Source organism: Mustelus asterias, chromosome 6 (assembly GCF_964213995.1).
Source record: "Mustelus asterias chromosome 6, sMusAst1.hap1.1, whole genome shotgun sequence".
Lineage (NCBI taxonomy): Eukaryota > Metazoa > Chordata > Chondrichthyes > Carcharhiniformes > Triakidae > Mustelus > Mustelus asterias.
The window spans coordinates 62708975-62730323 of NC_135806.1; the positions used below are offsets into that span (position 1 = coordinate 62708975).

The 21349-nt window shown below is 40.4% G+C and overlaps 1 protein-coding gene across 3 annotated transcripts in view; it reads left to right on the plus strand.

The window, feature by feature from the left end:
- Nucleotides 1-21349, plus strand: part of fancc (FA complementation group C) — a 154726-nt gene that overhangs the window by 114360 nt on the left and 19017 nt on the right. For all 3 annotated transcript variants that reach the window (XM_078214414.1, XM_078214416.1, XM_078214415.1), the window contains 3 exons: nucleotides 748-803; nucleotides 10044-10143; nucleotides 16453-16522. In XM_078214414.1, the coding sequence (XP_078070540.1) occupies nucleotides 748-803; nucleotides 10044-10143; nucleotides 16453-16522 (226 nt within the window). The remainder of the gene's footprint in view (nucleotides 1-747; nucleotides 804-10043; nucleotides 10144-16452; nucleotides 16523-21349) is intronic.

A 21349-nucleotide genomic window follows, 5' to 3' on the forward strand; every position in this document is an offset into this window, starting at 1 on the left:
TACGCAATACTCCAAATGCGGCCGCACCAGAGTTTTGTACAGTTACAGCATGACCTCCTGGCTCCGAAACTCAATCCCTCTACCAATAAAAGCTAACACACCGTATGCCTTCTTAACAACCCTATCAACCTGGGTGCCAACTTTCGGGGATCTATGCACATGGACACCCAGATCCCTCTGTTCATCCACACTACCAAGTATCTTACCATTAGCCCAGTACTCTGTATTCCTGTTACTCCTTCCAAAGTGAATCACCTCACACTTTTCCGCATTAAACTCCATTTGCCACCTCTCAGCCCAGCTCTGCAGCTTATCTATGTCCCTCTGTAACCTGCCACTTCCCTCCGCACTGTCTACAACTCCACCGACTTTAGTGTCATCCGCAAATTTACTAATCCATCCTTCCACGCCCTCATCCAGGTCATTAGTAAAAATGACAAACATGTCAAACTTATTTTGACATAAAATATTTTAAATGGTAACTTTCTTGGAGTCTGTCTGTATTAAAAGAATACTAAAATTGTGATACTAAGGCCGGAATTTTACCGTCACGCCCGCCCCTGGAATCGGGGCAGGTGTGACGTGAGGCTCGGAAATCGGCATTCTCCGTTGGCCTCGGGGGATCGTATGAAGCTCGGGCGGACGTGCCGGTATAATTCCGCCCTAAGTGTGCAATCATTGAAGCAACCAACAGTGACTTATACAAAAGCAGGATTATGATAGTGGACATTTTTTTTTCTATTACAGCCGAAAGCAGCAGCCTGTCATCCTTCATTATTCAGAGTACTTGATAATTTCTTCAGGTAAGAATGGTGTGTTGATTTAAACGGATAAGTCACTTTGTGCAAATTGATGCGCTTTGTCTCTCCTTATCTCTCTAACCCTCTACAGTATGATGAAACTCAAATACATCCCTTCTTTAGTTCATAGGCCAGGCACTTTGATTTCTGATGAGTCTCGGACCTCCTGCACATGGACTAGATAGAAAATGGTTGCGCGTGTGCAGTTTTTGCTACATTCTTCAGTCCAGAGACCGGACCTGTATGCCTGTGCAGAACAAAACAAAACAGAATGGCATGTAAATGCAAGTCAGGTAAACTGAGACGGAGTGCCATTATCTTGTTGCTGTCCCAGGGAGCAGGAAACAGGAGGGGGACAGGGAGAAGGTCACAAACCAGGGAAGGGAAAAGGAGGGGTCCCAAAAAACAGTCCCAAGCAAAAGATAAAAACCAAGGGGGGACAGGAATAGTTCTCCTAATGAAACTAAAGAAAGGAGCAGTGTAATACACTTTAAATTCAAAAAAGAGCTGCAGGGAACAGACTTTGAGTGAAGTGGGCACAAGAGGACCCCTAAAAATTCAAAAAGGTAGTGATAGGGCGGTACTGCCGGCCATTAGCGCAAAGGGGCTTAGATTGGAGGATATGGGAGGCCATTGTTGGGGAGGAGGTGATATGTGAAGGACATGAGTTAGCATGGATGGGGCATGGGGAATGTGAGGGGTAAGGGTTAGAGGGCTGCTTTTGTTTTACCGTTGTATTAAAGCTTATGAAGTCCCAGAGTACTGAAGCAGTGAGGTGGGCCTTTTAGCCAGTCTGCCTCGGCACCTGGCAGCACCTGTGGCTGCCACCTATTTCTGGTGGTGGCAGGCCCAACTCCAGTTAGCAGCCCCTGGGACGGAAATCCAAACATTCAGGGAAGTTTGTCCAGAGTTGGGACAATTTCCCCAACTGCGCACCTGACTCAGGAGCAAAGACTTGACCCTTGGTGTCAACTTTCACGCGTACACTGATGACACACACCTCTGTCACTTGTGTTCTGATGACAGTATTTGAAATAGGACAGAGTGTTCTCCAGGAATCCTTCCATTAGATCTTCAGCCAATACCTTCAAAAGGAGATTTACTGGTTAGTCGTTTCCCTCTTGAGATCTTGCTGTGCAGAAATTAGTTACCAATCGTGAATCGACTTTAAATTCAAATGAATGCATAGGTTGTGAAGAACTTTGGGGTGTCCAAGGGAAATGAAAGACTGTGTATAAATTCTTAACTGTGTTTTGGAGAAAAATACTGCACTTTATCTGACCCATTCTATCAAGTGGATACTGTACCTAAATTCAAAACTCCATAGTCTTCAAATCATGCTTGGATAAAAATGTGTTGAATCCTTAAATCAGATTAAGTTTTAACATGCACATCTTATGTGCTAGTTATTGATACAATCAATACTGCTGGCAACAGAAATAAGCTCTTCATGGTATCTGAACTTAACTGCTTTATTCAATGTGCAGGTCAGTTGTAATGATAAATTATTGTTGGTTTCTGATTTTTTGCACAATGTTTGCTGTCACTTTTTTCTCTCTACTGTTGTCCCATCCTTTCTGAAAGATTGATTCTTCTGCTGTCTTACCCAAGCAATTGATCACTTTCCATGCATAAGCCAAGATAGTATTGGCAGATCATCAGTGTTGTAGCTAAGCTCAATTCCATCCGTATATATGTCTAGGAGGGGTCATTGGGTAGTGTCCAAGAGTGGAATCTTGGTTGACTCAAGAAGGTAGAACAAATTATACCATCCCCAAAGCTACCCAACTTGGAGTTCCTGGTTTGTATCACTTGTATCTGTATTGAACTTTGCTAATGAGAGCATTCGCTGAACCCAGTCATGGATTGTAATGTCATTTCGACCATAACATTTCTGTGGAGCTTTGTTTCATGGTGCCTTTCATGAGCAGAAGAAAAAAACTAGTGACCACACACAACCCGTTACATAAAATTACTTAATGCTTCCATTGTTTTTAATCTAAGAAGGCAGTGGTTGAATATTTTTGATTAATAATTTGAGTTCCATAAAAAATAGAAGCTCTAGCCAAAGATCAGAAGACAGTGCATTTTTCATATGCAAAAAATGCAGAGTATAAATGGGGTAATTATGTAAAATCTAACAATGGTAAGCTAATGCTCTGGAGAACTTTAGGGTACAATATCATTATTCAAAGAATAAACAGACCGGAAGGAATAATCCATACAAATAATAGGCAATTTGAATCAAACTGTAGCTATTCATTGGTATATAATTGCACTACACAAGGCAATAACATGAATTGTAAATTAGTTAGCTAGTGTGAACATGCGTTTGGAAATAAAATTGGAAGGAAATGTTAAATGGGCAGAGCTTTATCTTTGGACAGTAACTGGTTGAGTTCCCAGGAATCTCTGTTTCATGTCCCTTACTGTTTTCATTGATGAATAATGTGATCGGGGCTCTTACTGCTGATATGTTAAATTTACTAATGACACCAAGCTGGATGAATATAAAGAGAGATTTCTAAAGCCAAAAGAATTAAGACAAATTACATAGAATATGCAGCACAGAAACAGGTCATTTGACCCATCCAATCCATGGTGGCGTTTACGCTCGAGCCTTCTCCGCCCCCCCCCCCCCCTTCCTCCACCCCCGTTTCATGATCTAACTATCAGCATTACCCTCTATTCTCCATCCTCATGTGCATTTCTAGCTTCCCCTTGAATGCATTTATATCATTTGCCTCAACTACTACTTGTAGCAAGTTTCACATCCTTACCACTGTTCGGGTAAAGAAGTATTTCCAATTCTATATTTGATTTCTTGGTGATTGTCTTACATTGGTGGTCTATAGTTCTGTAGTTTCCCACGAGTAGGAACACACTCAATATCTATTCTATCAACGTCTTATCATTTTAAACCTAATAGATCATCCATCAAGAGAAAAGAATCCCAGCCTATTCATCCTTTCCTGATAGGTATAACCTTGCTGTTCTGGTACCATCCTTGTAAATCATTTTTGCATCCTCTCCACTGCCTCTATATCCTTATTACAATATGGAGACCAGAACTGCACACAGTCCTCCAAGTATAGTCACAGCAAGGTTTGATACAGGTTTAGCATAACTTCTCTCCTTTCCACTGCTATCTCTAGATATTGCTTGATTCTTGCATTGCTTAAATAAGGAATGGGAGATTGATATTTATGCAGGTAAATAGAAGCTAAGGCACACCAATGTACGAAACACAAAATAAATACACAATGCATATTTGGTAGTAAAAAGTAAAAGATTTGCATATATTTATTGATCATCCTCAGAATTAAAGCACAAAATAGGCCATAGGGCCCATCAAGTCTGTGTTCATCTTTTTCTCCCCTTGAACCATTTACAGTAATTCGCTGCTTAATGTCGGCCTGTTTAACTTTGTTTAACACCATAATAAAAATAGTATCAATGTATCCGTTTAACATTGCCAGTTTCACTTTAACATCATTTGCCACAGACTTCCTCTTCTGTGGCTTGTTCAACCCTCACCCTCAGTCCCTCTTCCTCATGCCCCACCCTTGCCTCTTCTGGCCCGCCCTATTTCACACACCCCCCCCCGCTGACCCCCCTACTTTGCCAACTCTACCCCACCTCCCCAACTATGCAAACTTCCACACTTGCTCACCAACCTCTGTTCCCAACCTGGGTCCTTGGGATTTGTTCTTCACTGCCTTCTGATTTCTTTTTCTGTTCCTGGCTTCGCTCCTGAACTTGCACCAAGTCCTGGCTCCAACTAGTGGCAGAGTCGGTCAGTGCCGGTAGTCATGACTTCAGCTACTACCTGCACCGACCAACCTCTGTCACTTGATGGAGTATGGTCAATCAAAAAGTATTGTATATCGAGATAAGCACAGTAATATTTTAAATTTATTTTGTATTTCTTTTATATTTAATCATGGATTTTATTTTTCAAGTTATTTCAACTAGAAATAGAAGCTAAGGCACGCCGATGTAGGAAACATGAAATGGTGCAATATTTCAACTTGTATATTTTTATTCCCCAAGCAAGAAATGTCCTAATGTACTTAACCCTGGTTTTAATACTGATTCCTATGGAAACCAGTTTAAAGTCACAATTTCTCAGGAACACAACCACAACTTTGGGAGGATTTATTGTAGTTAAATTGTACTTGTCTATCAAGACGTGTACAGTCTGGTCCAGGAAAGCTGGATTTGAGTCCAAGGTTTCAGTCCGTGTCCAGAACCTAGCAGCAGCAGATAAGCTAGCTTCTCTCAGCAGCACACACTGTCTCGAGCTGTCTATGTTGTTGACGAGGCACGTGCATTGGCACACTTCGGACAACAGTGTGGTAGCAAAGAGGATAAGTCTGACTACCAATCTGAAAGTCTGTAGAACAATAATCCTGCCCACTCTGCTCTACACATGCAAGATTTGGACTGTGTACCAGAGTCATGTCAAGCAGCTCATTTGAGCTGCTTTTGGAAGCCTCTGAAGATCAGAGGGATGAAAATAGAAGTGCATGTGTGGAATAGGCATCCTACTAATCTACACAAAGAATGCAACACACTAGTGTGGGACATGTTCAGATCCCATATAACCAATGAGACCAAGAGGTGCCTGTGAAGAAATAACATCCACATTGCAAATATACCAGGACGTCTAATGTCCATTATTTAACCTTCGAATGTGTGCCTCAACAAGCCATTCAAAGATCCTATTGGTGCCAGGTAAATGAGGTGGATGGTTGATGGGAAAAACCTTCACAAAAAATGAAATATGCATGCTACCCCTCTTGATGTTTTGCGTGGTTTCTTCATATCATGGGATGCTATTAATGCACAAACTGTCATATCAACAAAAATGTAAACTATCCAATTCAATGGATGAAAAGAAAGATGATTTGTTGTGGAAGGTTGATTCTGGAAGTAAAGGTGCCACATCTGATCCAGAGTAAGATCCTTACGATAATGCCATTGCCAAAGTGACTAAGAATTTGACAAACTCGTTGCAACAGATGTCAAAGATGGTTTTATAAAGCTTTGATTGTGGTTGAAAGTATCCTTGTAGAATTAATGCTGCATTAATATGTTTTTTTTTTACATTTTAAAATGATCACCCACACCAGCAGTTCACATTTTATACTTTGTGTACAAGTTAAATCCTGCTCTTTGAAGGATTTTTGCAGGCTTCAAAGGTTGATTTATGCACAATGATCTGTGGTAATATGCTTGGTTCAGTGGAAAGCCTGCCTCAAGGCTTGCAGGTTGTGACAAGGGGAATCGACGATTCTGCCTCCAGTATGGTCCAATGGCTTGATACAGAGCCTTGAACCCATTCTAATCAACATAAAGAAACTGGGCAATTTCATCTAGTGACTTGAAATCTGTTTCTCTTGCCACAGATGCTGTCTGACCAACTGAGCATTTCCTGCGTTTTCTGCTTTTATTACTTGCAATCTGAAATTGATTAGTCGATCCAAAGAGACTTTAATTGCCAGATTAGTAACCTGTTTCTATATCCATAGGTTAGCCAGAAAAAAATTGAATTACATTTGTGCCATTTGACATGGCTGGAGAAAATATGGGATGGAATCCAATGCTCCCAGCAGTTAGCCTGGCCACCGGCTGGAGAGCCGGTGGCAACTCTATCACGGCCATTTTGTGTGCCCCAGGCCTAATGTAGAGCCACTCAGGAACTTACCTGGTTGGCAACGAATCCTTGGCATCTTCAGAGTGGAATGCTCCCTCCCACAACCCAGAGAGCTGCCAGCCAATTGGAGGCCAGCAGCCCTCTCATACTGGCTACGCCATCAGAAGAAGGCCCGTGCTTCAGGATTATTGCTGGTGCCCGGAGTGAAGGTTGGTAAACTGACTACGCTGGGGCCTGTCATGGAAGCCCTAGTGGTTAGTAGTTGGGTCAGGAGGAAAGTTAGTTTTAAAGACAGGTGGGGTGCTTCATTTGTTGGCTCGTTGAATACTGGGATGAGGCCCTTAAATGGCCTTGAAGTGGCTACTTTAAGGGTCTCAATTGGCTTCAAGTAGGAAGCTTGTCTCGACCATTCCTGTGAAGGACTTAAACAGGAGGAGCTGGGTAGGGTTTCCACCCAACACCTTCCTGTCCGATTATACGGCATTATGGCTTAATGTTATTTAACCTTTATAAATAGTTAGCTTGTAAACAAAGACGTTTTGAACAAATGACCATTGTCACAAGCAAGATCCCTTCTAGAGTAAGAAGCCAACTAGCCTTGAAATAAACCCAGAATAACAGAGGTGAATGGCAAGAAGGAATATTTAGAGCATAAAATGAAGTGATATGATAGACGTATCATTGTGTACAGAAAGAACCTAAGAAACGAAACTTAACTAGCGATACTAAATAATTCACTTTCAAAATAAACTCAATTGGAATAGATGGACCTGATTTTACCATCGTGTTGCACACATTTTCGGGTGCGAAAACTTGGTAAAATTGGGCGTGAGGCGAGTAGCGTGATCTGCGCCCACCTCCGCGCCGGTTCTCCCTTTATCAAGGCCTGAAAATGGCCACGATCAGGACTGCGTCCCAAAACAGCATGACGGCTATTTAAATGCATTTGCCCATCCAGAATCGGCACGGAACAGACATGTTCCATGTAAGTCCAATTCGGGCGCTCCAATTAGTGAGGAGGTAAGTGCTGAGCGTCTGACAGCTCTCTGCTTGAGATCGGTGGGGGGGGGGGGGGAGTGAAGGTGGGTCCGCTGCCACTCTGCCTGAGATCAGTGGGGAAGGATGGGGGAGAGGGAATCACTCTGCCTGAGATCAGTTGGGGGGGGGGGGAAGGAGGGGCCCACGATTGGTCTGGGAGGTGGGGGATAAGAGGGTGAGTAATGTTGTGGGGGTGGGGCAATGTCTGTGGGGGCCAGGGGGAGGCATTATCCGGCTCCGGAGGGATGTGGCAAGGGAGCGGCATTCTATCATTTTTTTTCTGCGCATGCGCAGTTGGAGGCACCCATCGGAGCTGCAGGGTTTCAGGCACATTAAGCCCCACCCACAGGCTTGTGCAGCGCGATTCGGAATCGCTGATATTTTTCAGGCAGAGTGCGTATGGGGGTGCCTGAGAATGGGTCTAAAAGTCGGATCTGAAACACTCCCAGTTTCAAGTCCACCCAACACTTAGGCCCTATTTTACCATTTTGATTCTAACATGTTACATAACAGTGGTAATGAACCAAAATAAGTTGTTTAGAGCTGGTCATAACAAACAATGCTTTTATTATTTTCAGCATATCAATGTCATCTTTGCGCTAACGCTGCCAAGAATTTCCATGTAACAGCAATTTAACTCTTCTTTGTACTCGATAGCTGGACTTGCAAAGTAGTCTAGCACTAACATAACCATCTGGTGCCCAAAACAAAAAATAATGGTCAGATCTAATGCGAGTAAGTTAGAATCAATACAGTTTCCATTTTATCTTGACTTGTATTGAGATTTGTTATGGGTCCTTTCTGGAAATATGTTTTTGAATTATGTATCTCTGTGCTCTCTTATGTATCTGTTCTGTGCCTCTTCTTCATTACTTGTCTTTGATTCATTGTCAGAAGTGGCGTAGTGGTAATGTCACTAAACTAGTAATCAGAGGCCCAGGCTAATGTTCTGGGGACATGGGTTCAAATTCCACCATGACAGCTGGTGGAATTTAAATTCAATTAATAGAATCTGGAATTGAAAGCTAGTCTCAGCAGTAAGTGACTATGAAGCTATCATCGATTGTTGTTTTTTTAAAAAAAAATCTGATTCACTAAAAGTCCTTTAGGGAAGGAAATCTGCCATCCTTACCTGGTCTGGCCTACATGTGACCCTCGACCCACAGCAATGCGGTTGACACTTAACTGCTCTCTGAAATGGTTAAGCTAGCCAGTCCATTCAAGGGCAATGAGGAACATTTTTAAAAACTCTTCAATGGGATGTGTGCAACACTGGCTTGGCCAGCAGTTGGTGCCCATCCTCACTTGACCTTGAGAAAGCCCTTGCCAGTGAGACTCCCTCCACCCCATGAAACAATAAATAAAAAAAGTATTTATTATGCAGCAAGTTTTATTTTTAAATAGAGAGCGCACCATGCTTTTGAACTGCATAATGAATTGCCACTACTTTAAAATGAAAACCTACTGCCTTTTGTGTGGGATTTTTAAAAATATATGGTTCATACAAGAATAGAAGACGGATTATTTCACACCAGTACAAAGGAAACTATTTCCTCATTAGTTCATAAGCAGCTCTTGGTGAAAGTTTTAAAACGTAATTGTTAATAAATATAATAAATCACAAAGAAAGGTCACATCTGAAATGTTAATTCTCTTTCTCTTTCCACGGTTGCTGCCAACTTTGCCACGTGTTCCCGGCATTTCCTGTTTTTATTTTGGATTTCTTGAATCCACGGTATTTTGCTTTTGCAATAATGATTAAATGAATGTATGATGTAGTGCAAGCTTTTTATTAATCTTTTGAAAATGACAATGGGCGAAGGTGTGGATTTTACTGTATGATTTATTTTCACATCAGTAGATACTATGTCCAAAGCAAAAGAAATGAGGCCATTCTGAAAGACTCATCATTTTACCTCTGACACTATTGTGTGTTCTCATATCTGTTATATTAAAAAGACAAAAGGACCAAACGAATTATCAGGATGAAGATAGAACAGATGTTAGCATAAGTATGATTCAGTGCATGGTTTATTGTAAACAGTGTGAACAGTTCCCATCTGCACAGCTGTTAGCTGGTTTCATGCAATGTAATGCAAAGAATCACAATACACTTGTCGGGCTAAATCGTCTACATTGAGTTAAATTGGTTCGGAAAACATGTAAAATGCACGTATTTTGTGATGGAAGTGAATTTTGATTTGAAATTTACCAAACAGTAGAAATTCACTTATTCAATATTATTGTAAAACTTTTACCAGGAGAGCACGTGAGCTACCTGTGACCGAATCTTTCATTAGGACTAAAGAAAGACGGGATTTGAAAAGATTCCCTGTCTCAAGATTAAGCAGCTGAATTTGAAGAGCAGCCAGCTGTATGATTTAAAGCGACATATTATTACTCCTGCCTTTCTGTGAAGCATGACCAGTTAGCTCTAGATACAAACAAATATTTTGTTTTGCATGAATGCATTGTTTAACACTGGATGACTGACATTAACGTGTGCTAATTGTGCCATTTATTTTTTTGTTTCTTTAAATCATAAGGACCATTCTACTAGAGTCTGATGGGCATCCTAAAATCATTACCATTATACAAGCATTTACACGGTGTTTTGTTCAAGCTCTGCTACAGGTGCAACCTCAGGTGCGTTCTTCAGTTTCCACAGAAAAGAGCAATTTGCTTTTGAAAGCAATTTCTGAATTGAATTACAGACAACACTCATCAATTCAAAATTTGATACTTTAAGGAGTCTGTAAGATCTCTGGTACGTCAGTCTAGTGGTCATTATTTATATTACTGGATCCTGAACCTGTATCTTCCATTAGTTTCTCTCCTGTTTCCCTCATGTCCTCTTCAAGCTCATCCTGTACATGAGATCCATCTCCTTTCCTTTCCCACTAAACTGCTGGCTCCCATGCGATCTGTCCTTGGTAATAGTTCTTTCTCCTTTAATATTGTTTCCCTCGTCTTCAAATCTGCCATTCTCACCCCTGTTAATAAATAACACTTGATCACTCTGTCCTTGCAACCTACCATCCCATTATGAAACTCCCTTTCCTCTGAAAGTGTTGTCACCTCCCAAATCCATGTCCATCTTTCCGGTAACTCCATGCTTGAATTTCTCCAATTAGATTTCCGCCTCATCACAGAACTTAAAATGCTCTCAACAAAGTTATAAATGGCATCCTATGTGTCTGTAACAAAGGTAAATTCTCCTTGATCTCCCTACAGCCTATCACATTGTTACCACACTATTTTTCTCCACCATCGTCCAGTCAGCTGGAACCAGACTTTTCTGTTTCCATTCTTACCTAGTCAATCGCAGCTGGGGAACCAATGCAATGGCTGACCTCTCACTGCCATCCCATCGCCACTAGTGTCCTCCAAGGATCTATCTGTGGCTCCCACCTACTTCTCATTTACATGCTGCACATTGGTGACATAATTGGAAAATTCTGGCATTAGTTTACACGTGAACACTGATGACACGCAACTAGCTCTATCTCACTACCACCCCTCTCAATCTCACCACCATCTCTAAACTGCCTGATATCCAGTCCTGGATGAGCAGAAATTTCCTCAGATTAATTATTAGGAAGACTGAAGGTGTTTTCGGTCCCTGCCACAAGCACCATTCCCTAGCAACTGACTCTAGCTCACTCCCTTGTAACTATCTGAAGCTAAACCAGGCTCTTCACAACCAGGGTGTCATACTTAACTTTGAGATGAGCTGCTGACCACATAGCCACACATAACTAGATCACTGACTTCCACCTCTGTAACATTGACTGACTCAGCTCCTACCTGCTGCTTCTCCTCATCTCCTGCTGAAACCTTCATTCATGCCTTTTTTTACTTCTAGTATTTACTATTCCAGTGCACCCTTGGCTGGTTTCCCATGTTCTATCTTCCCTAAACTTATGGTTGTTCAATATTCTACTGCCTATGTCCTAACTCGCAGCAAATATGTTGATCCATCAGCCATGTGTTCAGTAACCTGCAATGACTCCCAGTTAAACAAAGAAAAACAAAAAACAGTACAGCTCAGGAACAGGCCCTTCGGCCCACTAAGCCAGCACCGACACATGATGACTTTCTAAACGAAAGACCTTTTGGCTCTATGTGGTCCGTATACCTCTAATCCCTGCCTATTCACGTACCTGTCAAGATGCCTCTTAAATGTTGTTTTTCTATTTGCTTTTACCACCTCCTGTGGCAGCGCATTCCACTTGCATGCAAGAAGCTGTTTCCAGTCAACTTTGGCCAGAGCCTGCCTTATTTTAATAAAATCTGTCTTCCCCCAATATCAAAGCCATCTTTTGCAGGCCATCTTTCTCCTTGTCCATAACAAATTTCAACCAGACCATGGTGTGGTCACAATCGCTAAAATGTTGCCCCACTGCCACATTGAACAGTTGTCTGGCTCTGAACCCCAGAACCAGATCCATCACTGTGCCATCCCTTGTTGGGCCTTCTACCTATTGATGCAAAAGGCTCCCCTGGATACATTTCAAGAAATCCGCCCCCCCCTCTAAACCCTTAACACTATGACTATTCCAATTTATGTTGGGAAAGTTGGAATCCTCTGATACAATTACCCTATCATTGCTCTTACACTCCTATGTCAACTGTCTACATATTTGCTCCAAACAGTCTCAGTTTAAAAATTCTCATTCTTGTTTTAAATTTCTCCTTTATCTTTATTCTCTCTATCTCTGTCACTTCCTCCAGCCCCACAACCACCCAAAATAATTCTAGCCTTCAAAGCATCTCTGATTTTAATATGCCCACTCTTGGTGGATGTGCCTTCATCGGCCAAAGTCTCAACCTCTGGAATGCCTGAAAAGCATTAATGAACGTTTTGCAACAATCCAACAACTTTATGGTAATTTTTAAACTAATACCAGCTTTTCAATTCCAGGGGCGGCACGGTAGCACAGTGTTTAGCACTGCTGCTTCACAGCTCCTAGGACCTGGGTTCGATTCCCGGCTTGGGTCACTGTCTGTGTGGAGTTTGCACATTCTCCTCGTGTCTGCGTGGGTTTCCTCCGGGTGCTCCGGTTTCCTCCCACAGTCCAAAGATGTGCGGGTTAGGTTGATTGGCCATGGTAAAAAAATTGCCCCTTAGTGTCCTGAGGTGAGTAGGTTAGAGGGATTAGTGGGTAAAATATGTAGGGATATGGGGGTAGGGCCTGGGTGGGATTGTGGTCGGTGCAGATTCGATGGGCCGAATGGCCTCTTTCTGTACTGTAGGGTTTCTATGATTCTTTCTATGATTCTATGATTTAAATAGCATCTTTAGCATAGAAAAACATCCTAAACCACTTCAGAGTCATAAGGGGAAACGTGAACGGAAGTCACAGAAGAATTATTAGGAGGGGAAACTAAGGGGTGGCTTTTAAAGAGGGTATTAAAGGAGGAGAGAGAGAGTGACAGATGAAGAAGCAGAAGGGTTTATAGAGAGCTGACTGATGGCATGGCCATAGATTCTGGTATGTGGTCAGAAGTGGTACAAATTCAACTTATAGTTGAATTTCTCTTTTTCTCAGAGCACCAGGGACCCGGATTTGATTCCCGGCTTGGGTCAGTATCTGTGTGGAGTTTGCGCATTCTCCCCGTGTCTGCGTAGGTTCCCTCCGGGTGCTCTGGTTTCCTCCCACAATCCAAAAGACGTGCAGGTTAGATGGATTTGCCATGCTAAATTGCCCCTTAGCATCAGGGAGACTAGCTAGGGTAAATGTATGGGGATAGGGCTTGGGAGAGATTGTGGCCAGTGCAGACCTGATGGGCCAAATGGTCTCCTTCTGCACTGTATGATTCTATGATCTCTCCTTTGCCTCTCGTCCACATCCCACCATTGCTTTCCTCCCCTTGCCCCCACAACACTGCCTTCTTTGCATTTATACATTAAAAGAGGAATAGAGATAAGAAAGATTTACAGTGCAGGGACCAAAGAGAAAATAAATATTTATTTCATGTGGGTTCCAGAGTCCAGAAACAAAATCCAATGAGATATTCCTTCACAGATGTTGGCAGGCTGAAAACCAAAGCGGTTATAATGCACTTTTCTGGTGGCGCTGACCTTACACGATGAGATAGGCATGCAAAGATGACTCAGTCTTGTAGGCAATAGTACAGAATTTCCAGCAGAAGCAGTGTAGACGGGGTTAGGTGTGCAACCTAGTCCGGAGCTCCTTGTCTATGAGGCTGCTGGTCAGATGATAAAAAGACAGACTGAGACTTTGCAGTTCAACAAGATGAATATTACTGCTTCCACAAGCCAAAGACCCATGTCACATGACTCCCACCTCTCCACACTGGCTTTGACAAAGGACATGTATCCCTCGCCTGGGTCCCTGAGGTTGCTAAATGTCTCAACCATTAAGAATTGTGAAGTAGTTTGTGTCTTAGCAAGCAAACAGAGTCCTGCTGGCCAGCTTGAGTTAGGAAATGCAGATGGCCTTTCTATAACTGTCTTTGAATTTGGGCTGTGCAATCCATAATGGGCTGCTGGTGGCTCTTCAGAGACGACAAAATGCCAGTTTCCCCAATACTGCCAGGTTGCTTCTTTTATTCACAGACAGACATAGAGTCAATCATTTTAGGCGTTTGTCCAGTTTAAAAAATTTAGAGATAGCAATGAGGATATCTCTATATACTTTATAAGAAAAATATACAAGGTGAGGTCTTGATCCCTCACACTCCCTTTAAGTTTTTTAATATTTTGTCCCTTTTAATACTCATTACTTGTGTTTCCACATCTGTCCATTGTCCACATTTGTAAATATTAACAAATGTTTGAGTGTTTCAGTTACTCCTTTATCCTCTACCACAATGAAACTTTTGTCCTTTTTTCCTGAGTATCTTTTTGCCTTTGTATTTATAAAAGCCTTTTTATTAGCCTCCATATGCTGTCTCTGCTCTCCTAATCTCCCTTATTATCTAACTTTTCTGCTTTTGGTAGCATTCTTGGTTTTCTTCTATATTACCAATCTTGATATTATTTTATCCCTCCTTCTTAGACTTTATATTGGACACAAACATTTTATTTGCCTTGCAAATACTGTATTTTAATACATTTCTAATGTGCATTATATTGTATTTATCTTCATTGTTATAGAAACCAGGATACATGTACAAAATTGATTATACTGCAGACCATTCTGTCCAGATTTTGGCATCTTGCTTTCAAAAGGTGATTGAGGTCATAGAAATGGTGTCAAAAAGATTCACCCTAGATGATACCAGGAATGAGAAGCTTTGACTCTCAGTAGGGACTAAAACTAAGGCTCTTTCAATTAGAACAAAGAAGAAGTCTTCAAAATTATGAAGTCTATTAAGTTAATTAGGCAAAACTATTTATATTGGTTGGTGAGTAGAGGACATAAATTTAAGATCATCTGAAGAGCAAAATAGATTAGAGTATTGGAGAGAGCATTGTTCCATCGAATGACCTACCATAGAAAGCAGAAGCTAAGTCCTTAATGTTTCATAGAATCATGTAGCCCTGAAGATTATTCAGTCAATGAAGCAAGTTCTTGCTCCTTGAAAAAGTTATCGAATTTTCCCTAAGTCCCCATTCTTTCACCAGAGCCCTGCATTTTGTTTCTTTTTGATGTATACATCAAATTCCCTTTTGAAAGTTACCGCTGAGTTTGCTTCCACCACCCTTTTAAACAGTGCAATCCAGATCATCATCATTCACTACATTAAAAAATTATTTTGACAATTATTTTAAATCTGTCATTCTATTAGTGGAAATAGTTTTTCCTCATTTTGCTCTATAAAAACCCTTCCTATTTTTTGGCCACTCCCCTCAACTTATTTTGCTCTAATTAGCACAATCCCAGTTCTTTAGTCTCTCTCCAAAACCAAAGCTCCTCATCCCTGTTGTAACTTGAGCAAATCTCCTTTGCACTCTGTCCAAGACCATTACATTCCACTTGAAGGAGGCACAACATTCTAATTGAGGCCAAAACAGTGGTTATTATAGGCTTAATATTGTTTCATTTATTTTATACTCTTATGCCTCTATTTATTAATGTATAGATTCTGTATGCTTATTTTAACAGCTTTCTCAACTTCTTCTGCCACCTTCAATATATATAACCCCCAGGTCCCTTATGTTCTTGCTCCTTCTTTAAATTTGTACCATTTAGCCCCTATTGCTTCTCCTTGCTTATCCTATTCATTCTTAGCATTAAATTCAATCTGCAACGTGTCTGTCTTTTTTTAACCAGCCTTTCTTGAAATCTGCTATTATCTTCTTACTGCTTACTATTTTGTCATGTCAGTTTTTTCATGTAAAAGCTTGAAATTGCTGCCCCTTATACCCCAATCTAGTTCAATAATATATATAAAAAATAATCAATGGAATGAAAATTGGGAGAAAATATTAAAGGCAGGGGTATGTGAGTCATTGAGCAGCTCATACCAAGCTGAGACAGGCACAGTGGGATCAATGATGACATCTATGCTTTAAAATTCCATAAAGAATTGGTTGTTTAGTAGCAAAAGTGAAAAGAAAAAGAAGGCTTGCATTTATATGAGCACTGGCTGTCTCAAATGTGCCACAGTCAACTTTACAGCCAATTGTAATCTGGTTGATGCTCTAGGAAAAAGCCGAGGCAGAGTTGGCCCAGGGCTTCTGGCCCATTGTTATGGCCATTGCTGCCCACATTAAATTTGGCTCTGTGTGCATTCGCACCCAAGGGAAACATCCACCAATTTGTTAGCTCTAAAGTTTGAGAAGAACTTTTCTTTCACACCATTCCAGTTATTTCTATTTGCCTGGTTATTGGCATGCTATTTCCATTGGAATTATGGCTATCTAGTGAAAGATGTACTGTAATATAAATTTGATCTGTATAATCTCTGTCCTTATAATTCGTGCATAGATCTAGTCAGTAATCAATCAGTTTTTAAAAAATCTGATTTTGACATTCCCTCCAGGTGCCATTGAAGATCTACTTTCCATATAATCACACATCTCTCGTGATGGCACTATTCGTGCATCCTTCAGGTAAATGTTATTTTCTGATTAAAAGCCAAATATTTTGATAATTATGTTTTTTGAACAGTTATTTAAAATTAGAAAAAGCAGTATTTTTTCTCATAACTTTAGCATTCTTTGGAATGTTTAAAACAATTTCATTGAAAGATTAATTATCGTTTCAAGAGTCCTGTTACAGCAAAATCTGCCCTTTTCTAGATCAAATATGAAAGATTTTATAGCCATAGGCAGATAGACTGTGATCCAATTTTTGCATGGTATTAATCATCATATTCTCAACCTGGCCCAGGAACCCCTTACAAATCTACCTCTGGAAATGAGGATATTTCTGACTTGTTGAGACCAACACAGTTCAAGTGGCTTCCTGTGCTAGCACATTTTGAACCTCCTGATATCTGCAGAGAAAACACCTTTCTCCAAACAACACTGCCAGATGACAGCAAGCGAAACACTGCTGTTGACACAGGATCTCAGAAAATTCCATGCATTCATCTGAAATCCCGTACACCCTACAAATTGACAACAGCCCCACCTCTCGATAGCACACCTCTTGATTGACTGCAAACATTATCACCACAACCTATCACTGACACGAGTGGTGAAGTCCCAGGTTTCAACCTTCCATGGACAATCTGGACAGCCCTCAACCAACTGTGGCCATCCAAGTCAAACCATTGTCCACATATTGAACTTCTGCCCTGAAAGATCCATCGCAGCCATTCACACTGCATCAGCTGGAGCCAGTGAATGGATTGTTAACTTCGTCATCTAACAATTACTGCCTCTCCAGCCATACAAAATAAAAAAACATCAGCATGTAGTGAGTGATAACAATGCACCCACATAAGGGATGATAGAGTTGCAAATTTAACATAAAGGAATAGGTCATTGTCCTGAGCTCCAGACAGTAACCTGCCTGCCATTATAGGACTTCTCCAATTTTCATTTTATTGACTTTATTATGCTTCACCAGATTACCACCCAGATGGTAAAAACAAAACACGACTAAAGGTCTTTGTTATGCACATTAATACAAATCGACAAAAGGCATGTTCTTGTTATGCATATTAATATTGCATGATCCAACCAGTGAAGCTAATTGAGTAATTTGAATATTTACTTGATTAGATGTGACAAGTATACGTGATACAAACCTATTAATGTAATTTCAAGGAGTGCTTCTTGCAGACTAACAATCTATAAATGCTGAGTAATACTTTAACTTTTGAAGTGCAATCAACGTCACTTAAAATACAAAGATGTTCATTTTGTAAATCGGCCTTTATCATACTACTGTTCCTCAGTGGAATATTATTGTCTCCGCATTTTGAATTACAATAATTTTCAATTCTTCTAGAGGAAGACTTATTGAGGACAGGATTATATCTTACAGGATTTCACTCAAATGGTTTTTGTGGTTCCCTCAAAAAATGTTTAAAAAGCTGGATTATCTTGCTCAGATATGCCCAAATATAGCGGGAGTGACTAGCAATATTTTATTCTCGATGTCCTTTCTGCGGCGATATGTAAGGAGTTAGTTCTGTATTGTCCTGATCAAGAAATGCTTGGATGTTATTGAACGGAGGTTAATGTCTCTTGATTTCTCTTGTGTGTTCTGACGGGCACACTGTTTATATAGGCACACTCTTTAAAATGATTTATGGGCAATTGTATTGAACTGGTGACCTTTCCTTGTAAGGTTAAACTCTGCAAGATGGCACTGAAGTAGGCTGTGGTGGTTCAATTAGAATAGTTTTTGAATTGTGATGCATTGCATGACAACTTTTTTTTGTATTCATTAATCATACATCCAAATATCTGAAAGAGCAAGTTGTGTATGTGAGGTATGAAAGCATAAATCTAGAAAATGTTTAGTGGGCTTTTATACTTGTTCAGAAGTATTTATTGGACCAAATAATATTTATCAAATTTGGTAAAGAATATGTACAAGAGTAAGTTAAAGGTGACTCATTTGAACTTATTTTTTCTCTTTCCATGTCTTTCTTCCCTTGTCTATTTGCTTTGCTTCACTGTTGTCCTTTATAATTTGTTTGCTTCAATTTATGAGTCTATTTAGGAATGTTTACTGCATGTAATATGACATCCAGGACCACTGATCTGAGACTCGATAGGCACATATATCTTTACACAGGAACAGAAGGCCATTCAGCCCTTCAAACCTATTCTGCCATTCCATTAAACTATGGCTGACCACCTTTGATACATATCTCTTGATACTCTTATTTAAAACAAAATCTGTCAACCTTGTGTTTGAAAGTTTGAACTAATCCAACATCCTCATGTTTTACAGACCTTTCTAAACTTACACTGCCATTTGTGAGGAAAAAGTGCCTCATATTTTACTCTTAAATGTCCTAGCACTAATTTTAAGATTTTCATTGCTTGTTCTGCATTAATTTGCCCAGGATATAGTTTTTGTATCTACCCTATAAGAACCATGTTATCATTTTAAATGCATAAATTAGATCACCCTTCATCCTACTGAACTGAAATGTTTAATAGACAAGTTTATGCAACCTGTTGCCATTATTTGACTAGATGCCTAGGGTGTGGTGCTGAATGACGCCAAAAGCATGGGTTCAATCCCCATATTGATTGTTGCAGTTCATGTAGGGCTGCTTCCTTGTCTTTCCCAATGCTTGATGTAGAGTGGTGTCCCTGAAGCTATACTTGTGTGTGCCCCTTTCTCTCTCATAGAGTGAGGGATGCCTTTGGTCCCTCATGAACTACAGATAATTAGAGAAAATCACAGGCACGGATTAAGTGGAAATACTGTCCAGACAAGTTCTTGCATCAGAATCTTTTGTGCTTGGAAGAGTGGTTGAAATACCATAAGCCACTGTCCTTTTCATCATCACTTCATGCATGTGTAGTGGCTAATGTGTGATGTTTAGAACTACATGTATACATTAGCTGAACTTTCAAACATTTACATGGTGAATGATTACAGAGAATTTGGTGGCTTAAGCTGTTCTTCTGACTTGAACATAAAAGCATTCCTAACTCCAAGGCAGACAGGAGACATTTGCTTGGATTATGCTGTAGTAATGATGGTGAGGCTGTCAATGTGAACTGTTATTACTGGGCAAACAGCAACTTTGGTATCCGCGCGTGCACAGTTAAAGGTGGAAATCTGAGTGTTGTTGTCAGTAAAACCCAGCTTCTCCACAAGCTACACTGTTGCAGTTTTCAATGATGGAATCTGCCCATTCATCACGGTCAGCCAGTATGAGTGGAAATGAGGAACAACAGGAGTTAGAAAACACTGGTGGGAGGATTTGATAGGCCCCAACAGTAGTTATACTGTTGGACAGAGTATTAAACACACCATTTTTGGAGCTTGTAACAAAGGCATTATAATCATAGTGGGGGGTCTTCAATGTTCCTATAAATTAGAACAATGAAGTGGCAAGGATGGCCTAGAAGATCAGTTTGTAGAATGTTTTTGTGACAGTTTTGTGAAGCAATACATTGTAGCATGGACTAGGGATAAGCTATCTTAGATCTAGTATTGTGTAATGAGGCAGGATTAACTCGTAATGTGATTGCAAAAGAGTCACTGGGAAATAGTGATGATAATACCATTGACTTCTATGTTAAGTTTGAAAGTGACATACTCCAAAGACAAACAAAAATCTTAAAAGCAGTCATTTGCATTACATGGGTATGAGGGCAGAAATGGCTATGGTTAATTGGGTAAATAGATTAAAGGATATGGAGGTAAATTAACTGTGGGAAACAATGAAACACTTTAAATTGTTCAACAAAAGTGTATTCTTTTGAAAAACAAGCATAGCAAGAAAGTCGCTGGGTCAAAATCCTGGAATTCTCTCCTTAACGGCATCGAGGGTCAACCCACAGCACGTGGACTGCAGCATTTCAAGAAGGCAGCTCATCAACACCTTCTCAAGTGCAACTAGGGATGGGCAATAAATACTGGCCAGCCAGCGATGCCCATGTCCCACAGTTGAATAAAAGAAAAACCCACCTGCGGGTCACTAGTATTAGATTAAAAGAAGAGACTTACAATATTGCAAAAACCAGAAGCTAATCTGAGGATTGAGAGTGTTTTAGAAACCAGCAAAAAGCCACCAAAACGTTGATTAAAAATAGAATATAAGAAAAAACTATCTAGAAATATAAAGCAAGAGCTTTTTATATGTATATATAAAGGAAGAGAGCGGCTAAAGTAAGCATTGGTCCCTTAGAAGCAGAGGCAGGAGAAATTAACGTGGGGAAGAGGCTACAGCAGAGACATTGAACAAATATTTTGTGTCCGTCTTCACAGTAGAAGCCACAAGTTTCATACTGGAAATACACGGTAACCCAGGGGCTAAAAGGAAATTAATATGAGCAGAGAAAATGTATTGGAGAAACCTAAGAGACTAAAATCCAACAAATCCCAGTGACTTGATGGCCAACACCTTAGGGTTCTAGAAGAGATAGCTTCAGAGATAGTGGATGTGCTGGCAGTGATTTCCCAAAATTTCTTGGATTTGAGACTGGTCCTAAATATTGGAATTTGCAAATGTTACATTGCTTTTTCAGGAAAGGAGAGTGAGAGAAAACAGGCCAATTAGCTAAACATGAACATGTGGAGAAAATGCTGGCATCTGTTATTAAGGAGTTCTTAACAATGCACTCAGAAAAGCATAGCATGATTAGAACAAGTTAACACGGTTTTACTTATGGAAATCATGTTTAACAAATTTATTTCTGTTCTTTTGAGGTTGCAACTAGTAGTGCAGATAAAGGGGAGCCAGCAGATGTAGTATATGAATTTCCAAAAGGCATTGGATAAAGTGCCTCATAAAA